The following is a 19678-nucleotide window of genomic DNA, read 5'->3' as shown; positions in this document are numbered from 1 at the left end:
TTCAAAATATTTATGCAAAATATTTGGGGGATTGAATATTCTAATTAAGGTGAAAATAATTTGTAACTACTATAGACAACTTTGGCATAAAATTGATATTTTGTATATATAAGAGCATAAATTGCATGGTCCTAAATTCATGTTACTTAAAAACCAAATTTGGCAAGAAATTAATTTTTTTAGACAAGAAACTCATGTTGCTTATAAAGACATAGTGGATGAAGCATGAATTGGCAACAAAGAGGTAGGATTGTAGATTTTTTCTATCTTGTTATACTTAATTATCTTGTTGGATGACTTCAGATTTGAAAGAGTACAATAGATCTGACTTCAATGAATACTTCGCAAAGATATCTCAATTTTGAATATTTATGCTCTGCACATAATTCAAAAATATTCTGTAATATAGGATAAGTTAATCAAATTCTATCCAAAAATTATTGATGGATACTCACAAGGAATTAGAATTTTTTTAAGTGCATAAGTAACAAGTCAAATTTATAAAGAATGATTCTTGAAGGAGAAGAATGATGACTTTTCAATATACTATTGTCTATCTTAGAAGTCTTGAATAACTTTATGTCATCTCATACCATAAAATTTAGTTAGAATAATAAAAAGCAAGATGGCCTATACGCCATGGCTATTGTGATTAAATCTACATATTCACAATTCATGGAATGCTGATTGACAACTTTGATTATGTAATCCTAAATAATAGCACTCATTTAAATCATATTGTAATTTAGAGACAATTAAACTTACAAGCAAAATTGAAAAAAAAAGTCGCAATACATAATGAGTGTAAAATTTCTTCATTCAAAAGAAGTATTGATTTGAATTTTTTAAATATGGAGAATATACACATCATTTCTATTCTATAATAAACTATGCAAGTGCATCTATTTTTGCAAAATTTATCACATACAAAAGACTGCAAAATAACATACAAAAAAAGATTATCTTTGATAAGATCTTGGTATGGTAGTAGATGAGCTTCAAAAGAATTTAATGGACAGGGGCTACTAAACCATAGTAGCTAATTGTGCTGCCAATTTCAAACTTGAGTTTGGAATCCAAAAAGATAGAAGGGCAGGTTATGCAATCATAACTAAAGTAGAAAAAAAAGTAGATGATAATTATACAAAAAAAATCTTTTAAGCTTATTGAGTATAGTTCATGTCTTTACATATTTTAGAGCTTACAAACAAATATAGACAACTCATAGTAATTCCACAGTAATAGGTCACATTTATAGGACCTTTTACAATAAGCTGTATAAAACCTAAGGTGCTACATCAACATCTACGGAAGCTAGGCAGCAAGTGGGAGCATGTATTTTAGACAGACTTGATATAAAAATAAAAAGTAAGTTAAGCAAACCACTTATACTTAAAGAACTTATAGTAGCAATGAGTGATAAGCAAGCAAGAAAATCCTTTGGCCCAACTAGGATTATTTTAGAATTTTACAAAAAAAATTAAAATATGTTAGATCTAGAATACTTAACTATATTATAAAGTAGCATTTGTGATTGATACATTCCTCAATGAATAACCTGAGGATTAATAATATTTTTACATAAGAGTGTCCTCCAAAATAATCTATCTAATTGAAAGCAGTTATTCTATTAAATATTGAATACAAGATTTATACTAAGGCTTTATAATTCAAGCTTTAATCTATATTCATGCATATTATTAGCTCAGATTAGTTGATCTTTTTACCAAATTGATATATTTTGGATAATTCATTTTTAATACATAAAACTATGGGATGGATAGAAAAATCATGACAACCTTTTTTGTTCTTAAAATTAGATTTTTCAAAAACTTATGATATGGTGCAATGGAACTTCTTATTTATAATATTAGATAAAATGGGATTTCTTAGGAAATTTAACTCCATAGTAAAACTAATGTTTATTAATGTTAAAGCCAAAGTGAAGATCAACCGCTCACTCTGTAAACCATTTGCAATTAAAAGAAGAGTAAGGCAAAGATGTCTACTTGTATCTTATTTATTTTTCATTGTGGAAAAAGTTTTCAATTCTATAATATTGAAAGCAAATAAAAGAGAGGCTATCTAAGGCATACAATTATCTATGATACATAGACAATAACTTATGGCATAATAGACAAATCATACTTCTTTGACCTTATTGGCATTGGAAGAGAATGTACACAATGCAATCTAGGCATTAAAGTTTTTTTTCTTAGAATCAAGTCTTATTCTTAATTGGGCTAAGTTAAGTAAATATTGAAAAGATCCAAAAATATTAACATGTCTTTCATGGACTAATAAAATGGATATTACATGGAAAAATGAAGAGACAATTAGTAAGCAACTAAGAACACCATTTTGCCTCTCACTCACATAAGCAGACTTTGATATTTTTCTATAATAAAAAATTAAGAAAAAAAATTAATCATTAGAGTGCATCAATGATTAATGTAACATATAGAAGGATTGTAGTTAATAACATCTTATTCTCCACAATATTTTTCTTTATAGTTCTATGGAAAAGAATAAAAAAAATATATATTTAAGATTAAAGCTTTTCTTGGTAGCTACTTAGTAGGTGGTACTATATAATGGACCCACACTAAAGTCCCATAGCTACAATATTGTTAATCCATATATAAGAGAAGAATTAACTTTATTAATTCAAGTAATGTAATAATTAGTCTTAATCATCAAATAAATAATTAAAGTAATAAAACCAAGTGACTCCAATTTACACTTGATATTAAGATACCATCTTAGCTAATTCCAATTATACATGAGGGAAGTAGGAGCCAAGCTTAGAGTTCTTTGTCATTTCAAAACATCAAAGTAAAAAAGGTTCTATAATATGAAACAAGATCACGTTAGCATAAAAGAAGATTCTTCCATATGTGAAGTATCTATCTTCATAATGCCACAAGAAATGGTTAAATAGTAGTATTTGATATCAACTTGATGTTAAGAGTTTTGGCCAAACTCCACAAAAATGATTTGAAAAAATATAAAAACATATAGACACATAGCAACCTCATAAACTTCACGAAGATATAAGAAAAGTTTCAATTAAAATAAGATCAAGAAGAAACATGGATGACCTCAATTAAGAGACTTTATTGTGTTCAGAGACCATTCTTGATAGATCCTAATCTTGTGCGAGAAGAATTGGAATGGATCAACTTCTTTCCTATGGAAACTACAAGCCTCTCAACAATACCATAGCAAATCAATAGGGACCATCCGGTGGTTGTTATAATTGAGAAATTTTAGATTTCTTTGTAAGTCCAAATATACAGAATTAGTAGTAAGATGAACTTGCTAGTAGAAACTAGTAAGAAATTTTGATAATAATAGTATAAGTGGGAAGGATATGAAGAATAAAGTACCATACATATATGTGGTATGCTCAAACAAATTTGAGTCATCTTCATGTGATCCAAGCCATGTAAAAAACCACTCTATTATACTATAGCCAGATTGACTATCTTATATAGAACCTTAGTAAATTTCTATGGCTAGAGGGATTTTTCTTCATATACTTTATAGCAGAAATGAGACAATGCTTATTGTAAGAAAGACATTAAGTATAGAACGTGGTTACCTTAAAGTAAAGGAGAGTGTTATCTATTAACTTCAAACTACGATAGATGAATGTAAAGAAAAAAAAGTGGAAAAAAAAAGAAGCAAGACTTCTTTGATTAATTTGGTATTGCACTATTATAATATGTGTTGTCTTATTTGGAAATGCACCAAGCACGTGGTTGTTGAAGGTGAAGTTTTGTTTTACAAATATCTAAGAAATCCTAATAGGTTTCATCCATATAAGAAGAATATAATTTGAATGTTAATCCAAAAGTGCTTAAAGCCAATACAAAGTATTCAAAAACATGCTTCTTAGTAACCTCAATTATATATAAACTCCAATTGCCTTATTACTTTTATAATTAGGTAATTTTGATTTCTCTTTATAAGCTCTAACCCTAGTTAGTGAACTTTGGTAAGTTGTAATTTTTAATTTGATCATCTACTCAATGCAAAATTTTGCATACAAATACCACTATAAGTCTTTTATATGTTTATAAAAAATTCAGCCCAATCTAATATATAAATTGTGAGAAAAAGCCCAAAAACCACAATAATGTCATTTAGCCACCAACTTGAAAGTTGATGAAAATGTTCCAATAGTAATTTCTCCTTTTCTAACTATTAACTTTAAGTCAAAATTAGTATATAGCTTGATCTTAAAGTCTTCTAAAACCATGACAAATTTCACTTTGATCCAACTATTATATCTTTAGATATCATAGAAATCCTACTTGATCCTAAACTGCCAACTTCTAATACCCTCTAGTACCAAAACCTAGATATCTCCCAATTTCACTATTAATTTGATACAAAATTTTACATACTTTTAGTACACCTAATCAACCAAGTACTATCAAATTTTGAATGGTAGATATGACACCAATTGTACAAACTAGCTAAGAAAGCTGGCTCTAATTGTATTGCATAAATTCCAAAACATTGATACATATCATGACTTTGAACAATGATTGCAAAGTCATTTTAAATCCTATGAAAATAATCCTTATACCTTTGGAATAAGCTTAAAGCTAGTTGATAAATTCCAAATGTTAATCTTCAAATGAATTCCTATTTTTTCCTAAGCACCCGTTTTTGTGGCAAGAGGCCTGATTACAACTCTATCCCACAAATGGTTGATCCATGGATATCAATCCAACCTATCCTAGGGATTTTTTAGTCCAGCCCTATCCTCAATTTAATCTTAGTATCAACCATACTAATTATTTATCTCTTATATCCTATTTTTACTAATTTATGGCTTTTCTAAGGTAGTAAAAAAAATTCTACAATCTCAAAAGTAAAATTACTAACCAACCTTTAATCTACTAGATATTAAGACAAGAAAATAAACTAAGAAGATTTCGTAAAAACCATGTTTAAATGTCTTAAATTACTATTAAACCAAGATGATTAAATATTAATTAGAAATTCATTTTTATTATATTTTAATCATATAATTGTATTATAACATGACATAGTAATGACAATTAATGCATAGAGAGGACATGTCGATGGAAGCATCAATCAATACAACTTGGTGTATTTAATAGATATGAGAGAAATTCTACTCTACCAATTTTGGAAGTTCCTCTTGAAAGTAAAGGGGTAGAGTTGGAGGTCCCATATCCTTCAGCTTATTAACTCAGACGAAGGATAAATGGGCCACCTAAAAAAGGGCAAAAATGAAAATACACTTTGTATAGCACAAGTTGAAGGATGACAAGGTAATAGAGAAATGACAAAGGTGGAGAACATGGGAAGCCATAACCCCACAAATTTCTTGCTCTGATGGAAAAATTGCATATTTGCATGCAAGATCCCATGAAGGTTTAAAAAAGTAAGTCGTTTTTGCACTTATTGAGGGAGACAATCATCTGGATTTTGTGGATTGAACGGAATGATGCGGCCTTTAATAGTGTACATTGTTCCATAGAGCGATTATACCATACAATGTGGCTCCACATCGTAGACTACTAACAAAGAAGTCTACTTAACACTTATCTACATCAATATTAGATGCATTGCATGAAGTACTCATTTATGTATGTTGCAAAAGATAATTTTGGAATTTACAAACATGAAAAGAGATTGTTGATATTTCAAGGTACTGTAGAAACCTATTTTTGAAAAGTCCTTCAAAATAGTCTATTAGAATAAGAATTCAAAATATTAATTTGGAGCTTTTTGAAATTTTAATAACTAAAGTATTTTATTTTTAAACACGCAAAACATTACAAACAAGACTAATACAGCATTTTATAACTAATTTACAAGTATTCTGTAAATCATAGATAAATATTGATTAAGCAAAAAGTTTAATAAATTTCACACTTCAAAAAAAAACAATAAAAATCACACAAACAATCCTCTAATTTATCCTATCCTTAAGGTAATATAAAAAGTATAAGTATTGTATCTAACCTTACAAGTTCTGTAAACTACAAATCATACAAATAGCACTCACAATATTGGTACTCCAATCTAAATTACCATAAAATTTATAGCAAAAACATCATGCAAATAGATGTGCAATATATCCAAATTCATTTGATTTAAACATACAAAAACATATACCCCAAATCGTAGAACAAATCAAATATAACTTAATCAAAACCAAATAAAACAAAACACACTATTGCTGTATTTTGTGCACGGTACAGCCACGAATCATTACCAAACCCCACCTGCACCAAATGCCATATCAGAACACACCTCATTCTCTCATTGGGAAACCCAGACCCAAAACACGCACTCAATGAAATTCCTTCTACAATTCTTCACTACTTCTAAATCTTTACATTTCTCCTGTCCCGAAATGCGTGGCTTAAAACACAACAACTAATGAAACACTGACCTTTGCGAGCAGGGGAGTATACACAAAAGTTTTGTCAGCTTTGGTGTTTGAACAACATTGTGGCTTCGTGGCAGCGAGGAAAACCTGAATGGAAACTAATCGGTCCTAGCAGTAGCTATACAACTAGGAATAGCCCTTAACTTAACCTACCTGGGCGGACCTGGCTGGGGATATGCACATTAATCCTCTGCAACAAAGACCAACTTTATGTGTGTCAAAAAGAAAGAAAAGAAAAGAAAAGAAACCTCAGGTTGCAGGTACACAAGTCAATTTCTATTCTTAGTTAAAAAAAATCACTACGTAACGGTGTACTTTGTCAAGTACATTGAAAAGGGATTATACAGCTGACTCCACGAAAGGTGACGTCTATGACCAACTCCCGACAATCAACTGGAAATTGAAGGTGCAAACAACTCCAGCTTGCATCCAGCTGGACTACTACTACAGACAAGAAGAAAGCTCGTAAATGGAAGTAGGAACCAAAATGTACCACAGGCAAATCTAATGCACAGTCCATGCCTATACATCATCGCTGCAGGGTCATGCACGTACTGTGCCAATATAAAGCCCCACTTGTTTAACATATCTTTTTCTCTAACATAAGTCAGTTGACTCGCACATCTTTCGTCAATCCGGCACAATCTAGTGAACCTTGAGAGAGAGGACATGTTGTTGCATTAACTTGCGGAATTAGGGATGGAAGGACACGGCTATTTTTAACGAAATGCGCCTTGGTGTGTATTGGAAATATCAAAAACATCAGGGGATTCACTTGAAATAAGACAGATTAATCAAGGTGTGTAGGTGGCGTACATTCAGCAGTTTGGATACCCATCCTGACAATCACCGCTGCCATCTTATCCAATCGACAATCATTGAATTGATCAAGAATTCAGAATGGTAATGGCTGATTATGGCAACCGCATGGTGCCGGTAGGCATGGCCAACAATTGGTACCTAGTGTTTTACATCCTGGCCTACTATCAACTACATGTTTATTTACTCCGTAGATGTCCAACAAAACCCTCGAAGTCGGAAGAACACGCTGAATATGACTAAATAAGATTTCTTCAATGACAAAGCAAAAGCTCAGCGACTTCCATCTGCTGATCAACGCTTAAGACCACTAGATTAATCTTTTATTCAGAGTGTGAGAAATGATCAAGTCCGCAGACTAAGAAATCTGACCGAGGATAGCGACCTTAACTACGGGGTATATTGGGAGCAGCCAACAACAGCAAGACCATTCGAGATCTGAGATCGAATCCGGTCAAATGAAGGTGATCTTCTTCTCTTTCAGAAAGAGGATCGAGTAAAATACTTGACAACTGATACCTACAAGCTACACGCTCAAGGCATCACGATTCAACAATACTCTGAACAACTGGGCCCAAAATTTGTGAGTAGTCAGCCGCGACCAGCATGACAACCATTTAGGGTGGACCTTAATGTGAACGCACAGTAAGTCCTGAAAGAACTCACTATCCACTTCCCAGATGTGATCCATCACCTACTAATATTTTACCTGCACGGCTTCATCTCAACTCCGTTCCTCCCTCTTATAGCCACCTTGTCCATCCAGGTTTCAGCATATTCTACCTTTAGGGGCAAGCTGTCCATTATGGTGGACGATTGATCCACTACCTTCAGTGTAATCCCAATTCTCTTTTGGGAAGGAGACGTGGTTACAGAACGTCGAGGGGTCAGATGAAGCTTGAGTTCTTCGTAACCACGAACAGTATGTACATCCCATGTAACTTTCGATCCGATGGAAGGTAACAATTTTATACGCAATAACAGCTCCCTTACCTTCCTCAAAGTTGAAGGACTTGGTCTGAAGGCGTAAATCGTCTTCTTCGATGTACAAAGCATTGGCACCTTATCTTGCTCTCTGCAATCTCATCCAGATTGGTGCATACTGTTGTCTTTCGTCAGAAAGCACCCCCATTTTTCAAGTTTGAACCACTTTAACCGATTCCTTCTCCTTCCGCTTCTCCACATTCGCTGGTGCAATGACCTGGGCCTCCTCTACCAAAATGCGTTTGCAAGCCTCATAGCACATGAAAGATATACCTGCAGCTGGAATAATTTTAATGCAGCTTGCCCCAAGCCCGCGGTAGAGACCTCCAGGTCCATGTTCTTTCACGATGCTAGACAGCACATGAAGTACATTATTGTATGCCTGTCGTCCACCGATGTTTCCAACCTGCAAGTTCCGAGATTTAAACTGATACTTTCACCAAAAATCCTGGGCGCTAATAGCTTAGGGTGAGAATTGCTATAAGAATTGCGCAACTCGAAAAATTATGGTGAACAGAAAGACGACAAGTTACAACTGAAACCTGACTATATTTCTCACTCGTTGTTGTTTGAATTAAGACACCTAATATGAATCCTTCAGTTCCTGAGATAAGTTAATATTAAGAACACCAATCATACCTGCATTTTTTTCCGTGCGACTTCTAATGGGAAAGATGCGGTACTCGCAACAGCGCCTGCGATGGAGCCCATCAAAAGCGTCTCTAAGTTACCAATATCTTCTCTCTTCGCGATTCTTCTGTACGTCTTCCTCAATGTGTCATAAGAACAGTAGTTGATGGCTGCATACGGAATCACACCGATAAGGCTCGGAAGTAGACCTCTGTACAGCTCCGTGGGTCCCTCTTCTTTACAAATCTTGAGGAATGCATGTAACAAGTTGTTGTACATACCATGCTGCAAATGAAAATAAAATTAGTTACCATGCAATACACTAGGACGTATCAAATCAACAAAGAGAGAGTTGACTTAAGACGGTACACTCCTGTCGAAAGGGTCAAAGGCACAAATCAATGAGGGAATACAACTGCCTGGCCTCAAAATTGAGAGTTTCTCTAAAACATCTCACATCTAAAACATAAATAGACATCATTAGGGTAGTTCGGTAAAAACAAAACAAAAACAAAAAAAAAAAAAAAAAAAAAAAAAACAAAACAAAACAAAACAAAACAAAACAAAAACAATGATCCTCAGTAATCATAATAAATAAATAAATAAGTTATGTAGAGTGAAACAGAGCCACATGTAACATCAGGTGTCTGGTGGCGTACCTCAACAGTCAACCGTGTCTTCAGCAACTCAAGAGGATACATGGTCAATGTCGAACATACACCAGCCGTTGCACCTGCTATAGTAGAAGCAGGAACTGGGAGCCGCGAGGGTTCCCCGTTCTTAGGTGTCAGAATCGTCTTCATTGTGTCGTACGCAAATAGCTGAGCATACCACGCATTCAGTAAGATAATGCGTCAACCTAGTTGTGAAAAGGACATCCTTTTCAACAGTACTGCTTCCATCACTGTGAAAATTCACGCCCAGTGAATCCCAAACAGCCTCTGCTTGAACTCTTGAAGACCGTGGAAACACAGTACACAGCATGTGTGCCATGAGCGTGGGCAGAATAGCCGAAATGATCACCGAATCCTCCTACTGAAGTACATAACATCTGCAATCACTGAAAACTTCCATCAAACCCTGCCACACAAGTCCGAACCTGGCGTCGGTTGAATTCGAGACTCACCTCAATTGCTTTACTCGGAGCCACCCGCAATACATTTACACCGTTTCCTCGGAACAGGCCTTGCCAGCCATCCCTCTCCATAATAGTATGAAACATACCAACTACCGAAATCTTGCCGCGACCAGTCCCAACCATGAGATGAGTGCGAATTGTCTCCAGAGGAGCAACTGCGGTTCTGGACACGGCACCAGCAATAGCTCCACTCAACAGTCTCCTCAAGGAGGCATTGCCAACTTTCAGTTTAAAACCCTTGAACGCCATTCTCTTCGGCTTCCTCTGCTCCTTCACGACGCTCTCCTCCACCTCCTCCTCCTTCACGAGACCAAGAACGTCCCTGAAAAACTACAATCTCTTCAGAATCAAGCCAACACACAACCACCCATTCAAACGACAAACTCTCAACATTCTCCAGCTCCCATCACCACAAAAACCCTCCACTCACCGGAATTCAGCTTCCGTGGGCAGCAACGTCCTGAACCCAAACTCCAAAGCCGGCGGCATTGCTTTCGCCACGCTCGCCACCCCAGCGCTCCCTTTCCTCCTCCTCACATTCTCCACAGCACTCCGCTCGGACGTGCTACACACCAACGACGGCATTGACGACGTCACACCCTCGGCGAACAGCTTCTGACTGGCGGGGCGTTGCAATCCCCCCCTGCTGCCCGCCCTCGCCACGGACACATTCGCTGCGAAGCTCTCAGTCCCATGGCCCCCCATCCAGGACTCCTCCGCCTTGACTCCTCCGCCCTCTTCTTCTCTCATACACACACACACGCACACACCTCTCACCACCGACCCACCTTCCAAAACACTCCGTAAACTCGCGAATGCTCACAATCCCACACGCCCAATCCCGCAATCAATCTCCGACGGAGGGATTGCGCTTGCGGTGATCACTGAGATCAGGCAGGCCCCCCTGCCTCTCACCTTCTCCTTCTCCGCTCTCTCTCATCTGCACTCCCATGTCACAAGGGTTGATAAGAGTATTCCCCCTCGCTCCATCTTCCCATTTCCTAAATTTGGAAATATCAGGAGATTTCGTGGATTAGTAGGTTCGGTGTTCGACTCGGGTTCTGGTTTGGCGTAGTGGACATGGGAATCTAGGATAGGTGATGATTTCTGGGCCACTGTTGGCTGGGTGGTCCGGAAACCAATCGCGAGGTAGGTCTGGATACAAGCCTAGGGTTGGTGCCAGGTGTGGGTGTGGTCTAGGTTTGGGCTCCGGCTCAGGGGCCCCGATTTGCTGGGCCTGCTGAGGTTCCTACATTGGTACGGAAAAGAGGGAGAGGCTCGGGATTACGAACCTTTCTTTCAACTGTAAACTGTTTGTCCGATGTCCCTTTGCTGAGCTCTCTGTCTCACACAGTCATGCTTCCAAAGGGGCCCCTCCGACTGGCATATTTATTGCTTGGGTGCAAATCCTCCACATTGGTCTTTAGAGTGGACGAGACGGCGGCTTCAAAATATTACCCTTGAGGGAAAAAAAAAGATGCCCAAACGCCAACAATAAAACTTTGGATCAACACCGCCTTTCAGTTCTTTCCCCCATTTTACCGAGATTTTCATCAGAAAAATAAGGTTTGGTTACAGTACTCGAAACATGGGGTTCTTGAGACACAAGCGAAGAAATATGATTTGGATTGGACCACTTGGCCTGTGCAAACTACTCCTCTTTCTGAAGGCTGGTGATACTGTGTCTAGAAAAGCAAAAAATAAATAAAAATCGCCACGTCAGGGAGTTGTCCACACGGACTGTCAATTCTGTTGAGATGGACACACACCCAGAGACGCACTCGTTCACAAAAACAATTATCAGGAAAAGGAAAAACGTCAGCTTTTTTCATTCAGGCTTTGTAATAGGCCTATCCACAAGCAATACCATCCAAAGAACCCACTTTTTGTCAAGTCTGAGGGGATAAAGATTTAGGGAGGAGCAGGAGATGAGGCCCTACAGAAAGCCCAGCCACAAGCTCTGCTAAGGAAAGGGGCTCTCCCATGTCCACTGTCTTGACAGCATCAATGCATCCAACAACACACAGGCGCTCATTTCTATGCCAAATAGTTGGGAAAACGGATAAAAGCCCCCTCTAATCCAACGGATGAGGCCCGGTTTAGGGGCCCACAATTGCTATCGTGGCAGGGGGTAGCCAGGTGGAGGCCCTACATTGGATGGTTCATTTATAAGTAGTATCTAAGTCGATTCGAGAAGGCCGTTTCTCGGCCATGAACCCCACAACTCCCCACCTCTGTCAAACCATGCAAATGTCACTTTTAGAGTTTGTGGAAAGGCTGTGGGATAGGGGGTGCTCGTCCAGCTAATTCTTAACTAAAGTGCTCCGCGAGTAAGAGTATAATAACACAAAGCACTGGAAAGAGGCACCCATGGTTTATTTTTATTTTATTTTTTCATTTTTTCATATTTTTGCATCTCCCAATCCAAAGTGGAATCGGAAATATGCTTTGGGAATATGCAGAAATGACACATCGCTTACCTGGCACCGTTTCCACGTCATTGGAACACATCATCAAAAAGGACTTGAAAGGTGATGGAGTTGGGGAAAAAGGAGTGACATGTCGAGGTTTTGGGTGCTTGGTAACCGGAAGCTTCACCCTATCAAGTCCTAAAAAAACACAACAATCTTCACAGCTCACCGTCATACTGCATATTTTAATCTTCTTTATTTCTTTTTCTTAAACAATAGGTTGTTGTGTCGTCACGGAAGTTGGGTACAATTCCAAGGTTTCTAAAATATACCATCTGGATAGGGAAGCCAAAGTCCAATTCTCGGGCCCACGTCAGTACATTTGACTGTGTGTGTTTGTCCAATTACTGCCGTTCATGACGTATTTGTAGGGGATTGGGTTAGCTACCCGATGTAACTTTCAGCCTCCGAACTGTGTTTGAAGCCATGTCAGAGGTCAACTCATATGAGTCTCACACCTCCTCAAGTCCACTGTGGGCTTCGCGCTAACTCCTGGTGTAAAGCAGCCTTCAGAGTGTTTTCTGAGCAAGAGTGGGCATCAGCTTGCTTACAGCTCCAAAACTGGGCATCCAGAATATAATCCGAGAACAGACCCATCCAATTCAAAGAAAAGCAGATAGTAATCGGTACAAGATGAATTATACAGTGATTTGAGAGAGCTCACATATCTGATTACACGGTTGTCTCAGTTAGCAGCGTGGAATGGAACAGAAAAAGGAGTTTTGATGGTATTAATACACAAGTGGAAAAGCCATACTTGTAGGACAACATTCTGCACACCAAAGCCCTTGCAACAGACTCTTCGAGGTAGTGCTCGAAGGATAGTCACACACCACTGCTGGTGGCCATAATGTACAAAGCTCAAGGTCAGATACAACTCAAACGAGTTGTCCTGTTGAGCTTCCTGTTGGATCTTCGAAACTTGGTGTTGGACCTATCATAAAGGAACTTCACCACTACATATACCCCGTTTACTGCACATAGAAGGGAAACATTGCAACGATGATGAATGCTGATCGAAAGTTGTCCTCGACTTGGGTACCCAGATATCTGTCTCCAGGACTCGTGAGGCAATGCTCCTGTCGAACAGAAAGTTGGAGGATTGATGTAGTAGTAAACAATATTTCAAAACCTGTGGATTTGTGAGAATGGGTGTGGTGCTCAGGGACCGAAAGCTAGCGGCTGTCCCTCAGAATTATGAGCAACGAACGAGACGGACTGTCTTGTGTGTTACATTGGGGTGGTGCACTGGCATCCTGCGATTGTTCTCCGACGTCTGAAAGGGTTTTGCACGCAAAAAGAATTTTGAGGATGGAGTCAGGAGGCGCGGGTTCGCATACTAGCAACCATATCCATCAGGGTTTCAAGCTCCGCTAGTGCACTGTCTCTTTCTTGTGCTAGTTGCATTGCGACTTCCTCAAGGGCTTTTTTCTCCGCGTCTGAGCTCGCTTTCAAGTTTTCCGCCTCCCGAATGGCAACGTCTCGCTCCTGTGCTAATTGCAGTGCCACTGTTTCTAGAGCCTGGTTCTGGGACTTAAGCAAACCAACCTCTCGCTCGAGCATCTCCTCTATGCCCTTCATTCTGTCACTCATCAACTCCACTGTCGATTTCAAGGCATTCACCTCCGACATGGCAGTCTCTCTCTCCTCTGCGAGCTGCAATGCCACAGTTTCGAGTGCTTCTTTCTCAGCAAGGGCTTGAGTGTACTGAGATGTCTGCCGCTTTAACTCCTCCACTTGGTTAACAGCCATGTCACGCTCCCGCGCTAGCCGTTCCATGGCAGCGACAGTCCCCTCGTCCAAATCCGGTGGCAGCACGAGGCTTGTTTGCTGAACTTTTCCCTTCGTCCCTATGTCCACGATAGCTATCACAGCCTTGACAGGCGACACTTTGAGTTTCTCTTGTTCCCCTCGAACTACACGACTGGCAACTAACACCGAGCATGCCAGGCCAACTATTTGCATGGCCTCTGGAATCAAAGGATACTTGTCTAAGGAATTGAGCACAGCAGCGGAGAGAAGAACAGCAAGAGTGGCTGAACCTCCATATAATGCGAGATTGCCTGGTCCCTGCTCTTCCAGCTTTCTCTTTGCGTCCTCTAAAGCATTTGACAAAGTGTTGCCACCGGAGTTTCCTTTTGTAGAACCTGCGGTTTTCTTCGCTTTTCCAGAGCTTGCATCTCCCAGCACCGAATCCACATCTGTATTAGCGTCGCTCTCTCTGGGTTGAAATGGCAATTTCAACTCCTTGTTTTTCCAATTCAGCTTCTCTCTCAAAGTCGAGAAATCCTCCTGAGCTGAGCATCTTGTTTGCAATGGTCTTCTTTGGATACGGCTGAGATGAACCTGAAATTTTTCAAGAAAGACTTCACATATGCTCTCATATTTCGTCAAATGGTTTGATAGCATGCCGAGTGCAGTAAGAGATGTGGAATTACCTGTTGGTGACGAGAATGGTTGCAAAACCGTAAAGACGGGAGCTGAAAGTTGCTCACAGAAATCGCCTCGGATGCCCAGCATTTCTGGATGAATGCCATTGTGAGCACCTCGGTGATCTCCTTCAAACGGAAATCATCAATCCGCAAGGATCTGCACACGAAAACAGGTCCATTGATACGAAGACTTGAGGTGAATAATGTGGTCATCTAAAAACCCTAGTTAAGTAAAAGCACACACGAATCTGCCTTTAGAGCTAACTAGCAAGAAATGAATCTCCAATTTACTCCTTCCAGAATATGTTCCTTGAAATTTATCCTCTTTCTCACGATATCCTTCATGAATGTCCTTCATGAAATCTACTACACAACAACACATATGCAGCACGTTCGTACAAAATTTGAGCAAGCCCTATTGCTCAAAGACAATTATCCAAACAAAAAGTAAAAGTCCAGGAAGCTGAATTTGGAAATAAAATGACACAGAACCAAAGGGATAAAAGAAGTGCACAACCGCAAACCTATAAACCCAGTAGGTCAAGCACAAGCATAAAGATTAACTTCCAAAAAGAAAAAAACCCCCTTAATTCAACTTCAATACCCAGAACCTCAGATGTTCGCAGCAAGCACAGAAAGACCCAGAAGTGTTGGTCGCAAAAGAAAAAGGAAGCTCACAAGTTGTTGCACCACCACACAGGTTGCGCAAAGATGAGGACACACTAACACACATTCAAAAGTGACGGCGAAGTACAAACAGCAGCACGTTGAAAAGATAACGGCGTAACCAACCCGAAGATACATAAATGAGAGTAACAGAGAGACAATCACCAGCAGCTCACAATCGAAGAATTCAGCCCCATCTCCACGCAAGAGGGTTGCGCCTGGGTGCAAAATGAGGCGACGAGAGAGACTGCCACCAGCTGAATCTCACACACTGTGCCAAATGGAGATACTTGCAATGGACTTTCGCTCTGAGTTGAAAACCCTTCCAAAAGTCCACTGTAAAGTGCAAAGCACATGAAAGTGGCCAATCACAGTTATCGCCAGGCATGTGCTACTATTTCCCAGATACCGAAAAGATAGCACTGATTAGCCATTTGTTGTGCTGGAAATAGATCATCTGCTTCAGCTGCTTAGTGACGAACCTTTGCTCCACAAAATGGTTTTGATTCATATGGGTCCTCCTCAAAGTTGTGAAGGTTGATAAGTTGTCTCTGCGGATGTGCAACCGGAGCGTTCAAACTCAGACACCACAACCCACATGCCTCACAGGATTGCAGCAAATCCTTACCTTGCGACTATTCTGTGGCATTTGCAGGCAGAGTAGGTATCGACTAAATGCAGTAATTTGCGCTGCTATGACCACGCCTGAATGAGGTTGTGTGTGAAGGCAAACGTTGGGTGGGATATTGACACAATAGAGGGTACGAGCTTGATTGGTTTGGTTCAATCTGGAGTGACATTGTGGAAGATGTGCAGTTTTCTTTTTTGGTTGGAAAATGTTGAGATTCTGGGGGGAAATGGATAAATGTGTTGATTATGTCAAAAAACAAAAGAAAAAAAAAATACATCATTTTTAACAGAAGAGAGGATCCAATGGTGAGAGAAGTCACATGAGGCAATCAAGCACAACACACACATTTATTTATTTATTTATTTATTTTTATTTATTTATCTTTTTGTAGAAAGAGATGGAGGTACTGGAAGCATTTTGTAGTAGTGGATGGCCGATTAAACAAAGTCTGAGAGAGATTTTTTTTTTTTTTTTTTTTTTTTTTGTTTTCAAATGCCATTATGCAAGATTTCTGCTAAGAACATAAACTTGCAATGTTGAGGTAGATAGTGATAAAGTCTATGTTGAAATAGGTTTGTTTTCAAGTCATGTTGTTATCACATATTTTGTAGAAAGGAATATTTTTGAAGAACTTGTGTAGAATTTACTTCAACCAAAGTTTCAACTTGAATACAACTTTTTTAGAATACAAATATAGATAGAAAAAATATATATATATCTATCTAAATAGATTTTGTGAAAGAATAGATTACATTACACATAATTGATTTACAATATAGAAGATCAAGATAACATGGTTTTATTTGACCACCTATTAATGGAATTTTCTATCCAACTCTAACATCATCTACCAATAAACTTTTTATGTAAGATGAGCTCTTTCTAATTTAAAGATTTTATAATCAAATAATAAATACATAAAATTTAAGTAATATTAATTTAAGATGTATTATCTTAGAATGAAATTTAAATGATTTACATGATTTAATAAACAATATTCTAAATATTAAACCTTATAGAAGTTTAGTATTAAAATAGAAATAAAAATAAAATTAGATAACATTCAAATTTTTTTTAAGTTTATTCACAAAATATTAGGTCTAAACTTGCTTTGAGTAAGAATTGAAAAAAATTACTACAACATAGGTAAAAAAAATTTAAAAATAAAAACAACAGTAACAACAACAATTAGAAGATCAAATATTGTGATTTAGAATTAAGTAAAAATTCTCTGAAAATAAAATTTTAAAATTATTTAATGTATTAATTAATAAATTTATATATTTTTAGAATTCAAGATAATTAATAAGCTCTTAAATAATCAAGATATTACTTATATAATAAAAAAATTAAATATAAGATAAGAGACAAAAAAATCTTTTTCATTGATCAATATCAAAAATAAATAAATAAATAACTAAATAAAAGTCCTACAAAACTTAGAGAACGTTCTTCAATTTATTATCTATATAGCAGATTTATTTTATATATATATATATATATATATATATATATATTTACAAGCTAATAATATGGCACACATGTAGGAAACTTGCCTTGGAAGTTAAGAAATGTGTTTCACAGATTAGATACATGTTGGAGGTCCTATAGAACGTTACTACGTAGCTTCTAGTTAGATAGTATATATAAAAGCAAGAATAAAGCCTTCTTTACTCTTATCAATATTTTTTTAGTTCTTCATTTTATTTTTAGATATTTTAGTATTCTTATCCTTAGCAATAGCTATTTTAATTTCAATACTATATTAATTTTGAATAAATATCTATTCTTTTTGAGTTACACAAGAATATATTGAGTTTTTGGTTCCTTGAAATTTACATCCTTGACAATTTAACAAAAGTATTAATTCATTGTTCTTATCTTATTTTTAGAAGTGAGTAGACTATCCTACTTCTATTGTTGTGTTTTAAAGGTTGTAGACTATTCATCTTCAATCTAACATTTTAGTTTTCTAATAGTGATTTTTTCCTTAACGAGAGTAGACTACCTTTCTTTGTAGAAATTTTTCATTTGATCTTAGAGGTTACAAATTATCTACTTCTAATTTGACTTATATATTTTTTTGGATTTTCTATAAAAGAAAAAATTATGGATGCTATTCTTAGTAGAAGTGAAAATAGATTTACAACCATTGAAAATCTTCATGAGCTTGTTAATAGTCTTAAGGTGGAAATATCAAGTATCTCTAATATCAACTATAGAAGTAGTATTCCAATTCCTATAAAAGAGGTCAAGATTGAAATTCAAAGCTTATGCCAAGAAATTCTGCAATTGAAAGAAGTAAGTAGATCAAGTTTATAACTAAATCCAAAAAGTCTTGTTTCTACAAGTATAAGGGAGGTAAGGATAAGTATGTTGGAAAAGTTTCATGGAACAAGATCAAAGTTTTGAGGATTTTTACAACAAGTAAAGTTCTATTTAAGGTTGCATCTATTTCAATATCTCAATGGATTTATTGAAGTTAGATCTATAGGTGCACTTCTCTCTAAGAGTGATTTTTCTTGGTTTGTACTTTTGATGAAAAAAGATTTATGACTAATTTATGATTTAAATTCATTATTAAAAGTCTTTGTGGCCATATTTAGAAAAAATAATCAAAAAGATAATAAATATTAAAGTTGTATTTTTACGTCAAAGATCATATTTAGCTACCATATTTATTACTGAATCCAAAATCTTACTTGCGACATTGATAAGAATGATAAAGCCCTTATTAATCAATTTTGATATGAATTAAAAGATAATGTCAAAGATTTAATATTGAAAATACGAAGAAAAAATTGATTAGATGAATTTATTGCTTAAGCTATTACATGCAATAATCAATTCTTTGAAAGATGTCAAGAACAAAGATTTGGTTAGAGAGATACAAATCAAGTTATGGCAATAGCTTCTAAGTTTACAGAAGCTTATTCATCAAGGTCAGAACCTATGCAAATTAGTATGATACATTTCAAACAGCTTATTGAGTACAAAAGATTTGACATTGTTAAGAAGAATTGTACCTATATTGTAGAGAACCTTAATACATTGCTTAATATTATCCAAAACAACAATGCAACTACAAAATGAGGATTATGGTTGGCAAAGAGGAAAATATATCAAAAAATCAATTTTTCAAACTACAATAGAAACCATGCAGTTGAAATCTTGTGCAATACCTAGTAAAGGTCCTATAATTTTTTTAAATTTCTTTCCTTGTTTTATAAAAGAAATTTGTTTAAGACTAAAAAATCACAAAGTTTTAGCCTTTTTAGATTTAAGAGCTTGAGCTTATTTTATAGATAAAGACTTTATCAAAAAAGCAATAAATATTCTTAGTTAAAAAAACCACACATGTGCATGTAGAAGTAATTGATGATTGTTCATTGTCTTTTGGAGTTGTTACCCATAAAACTATTCTTTAAAATATAACAAATAGTGGTTATAATAGCTTAATAATATTTA

At 36.6% G+C, this 19678-nt stretch overlaps 2 protein-coding genes across 4 annotated transcripts; both read right to left on the bottom strand.

Moving 5' to 3' along the window:
• Positions 1-7494: 7494 nt before the first annotated feature.
• Positions 7495-10942, bottom strand: LOC112279138 (adenine nucleotide transporter BT1, chloroplastic/mitochondrial). Its single transcript, XM_024513282.3, has 5 exons — positions 10441-10942; positions 9999-10332; positions 9532-9693; positions 8882-9157; positions 7495-8648 (listed from the first exon to the last, which is right to left on the bottom strand). The coding sequence occupies exons 1-5, from the start codon at positions 10758-10760 to the stop codon at positions 8394-8396; spliced, it is 1347 nt and encodes a 448-aa protein (XP_024369050.1). The 5' UTR covers positions 10761-10942; the 3' UTR covers positions 7495-8393.
• A 2242-nt stretch (positions 10943-13184) lies between these two features.
• On the bottom strand, positions 13185-15859 carry LOC112279078 (uncharacterized). 3 transcript variants are annotated; one of them, XM_024513181.3, is made up of 3 exons: positions 15706-15859; positions 14920-15070; positions 13185-14827 (listed from the first exon to the last, which is right to left on the bottom strand). In XM_024513181.3, exons 2-3 carry the CDS (start codon positions 15016-15018, stop codon positions 13799-13801), a joined length of 1128 nt encoding a protein of 375 aa, XP_024368949.1. In that variant the 5' UTR covers positions 15019-15070; positions 15706-15859; the 3' UTR covers positions 13185-13798. The 3 variants fall into 3 exon arrangements, with proteins under 3 accessions (XP_024368949.1, XP_024368948.1, XP_024368950.1); XM_024513180.3 differs by having other exon boundaries at positions 15745-15859; XM_024513182.3 differs by having other exon boundaries at positions 15592-15746.
• Between the last annotated feature and the right edge of the window lie 3819 nt (positions 15860-19678).

This window comes from Physcomitrium patens, chromosome 2 (assembly GCF_059467195.1).
Source record: "Physcomitrium patens ecotype Gransden chromosome 2, ASM5946719v1, whole genome shotgun sequence".
Classification (NCBI taxonomy): domain Eukaryota; kingdom Viridiplantae; phylum Streptophyta; class Bryopsida; order Funariales; family Funariaceae; genus Physcomitrium; species Physcomitrium patens.
Note: the sequence above shows the minus strand (reverse complement) of the source record. Positions and strands in the feature narration are given on the sequence as shown.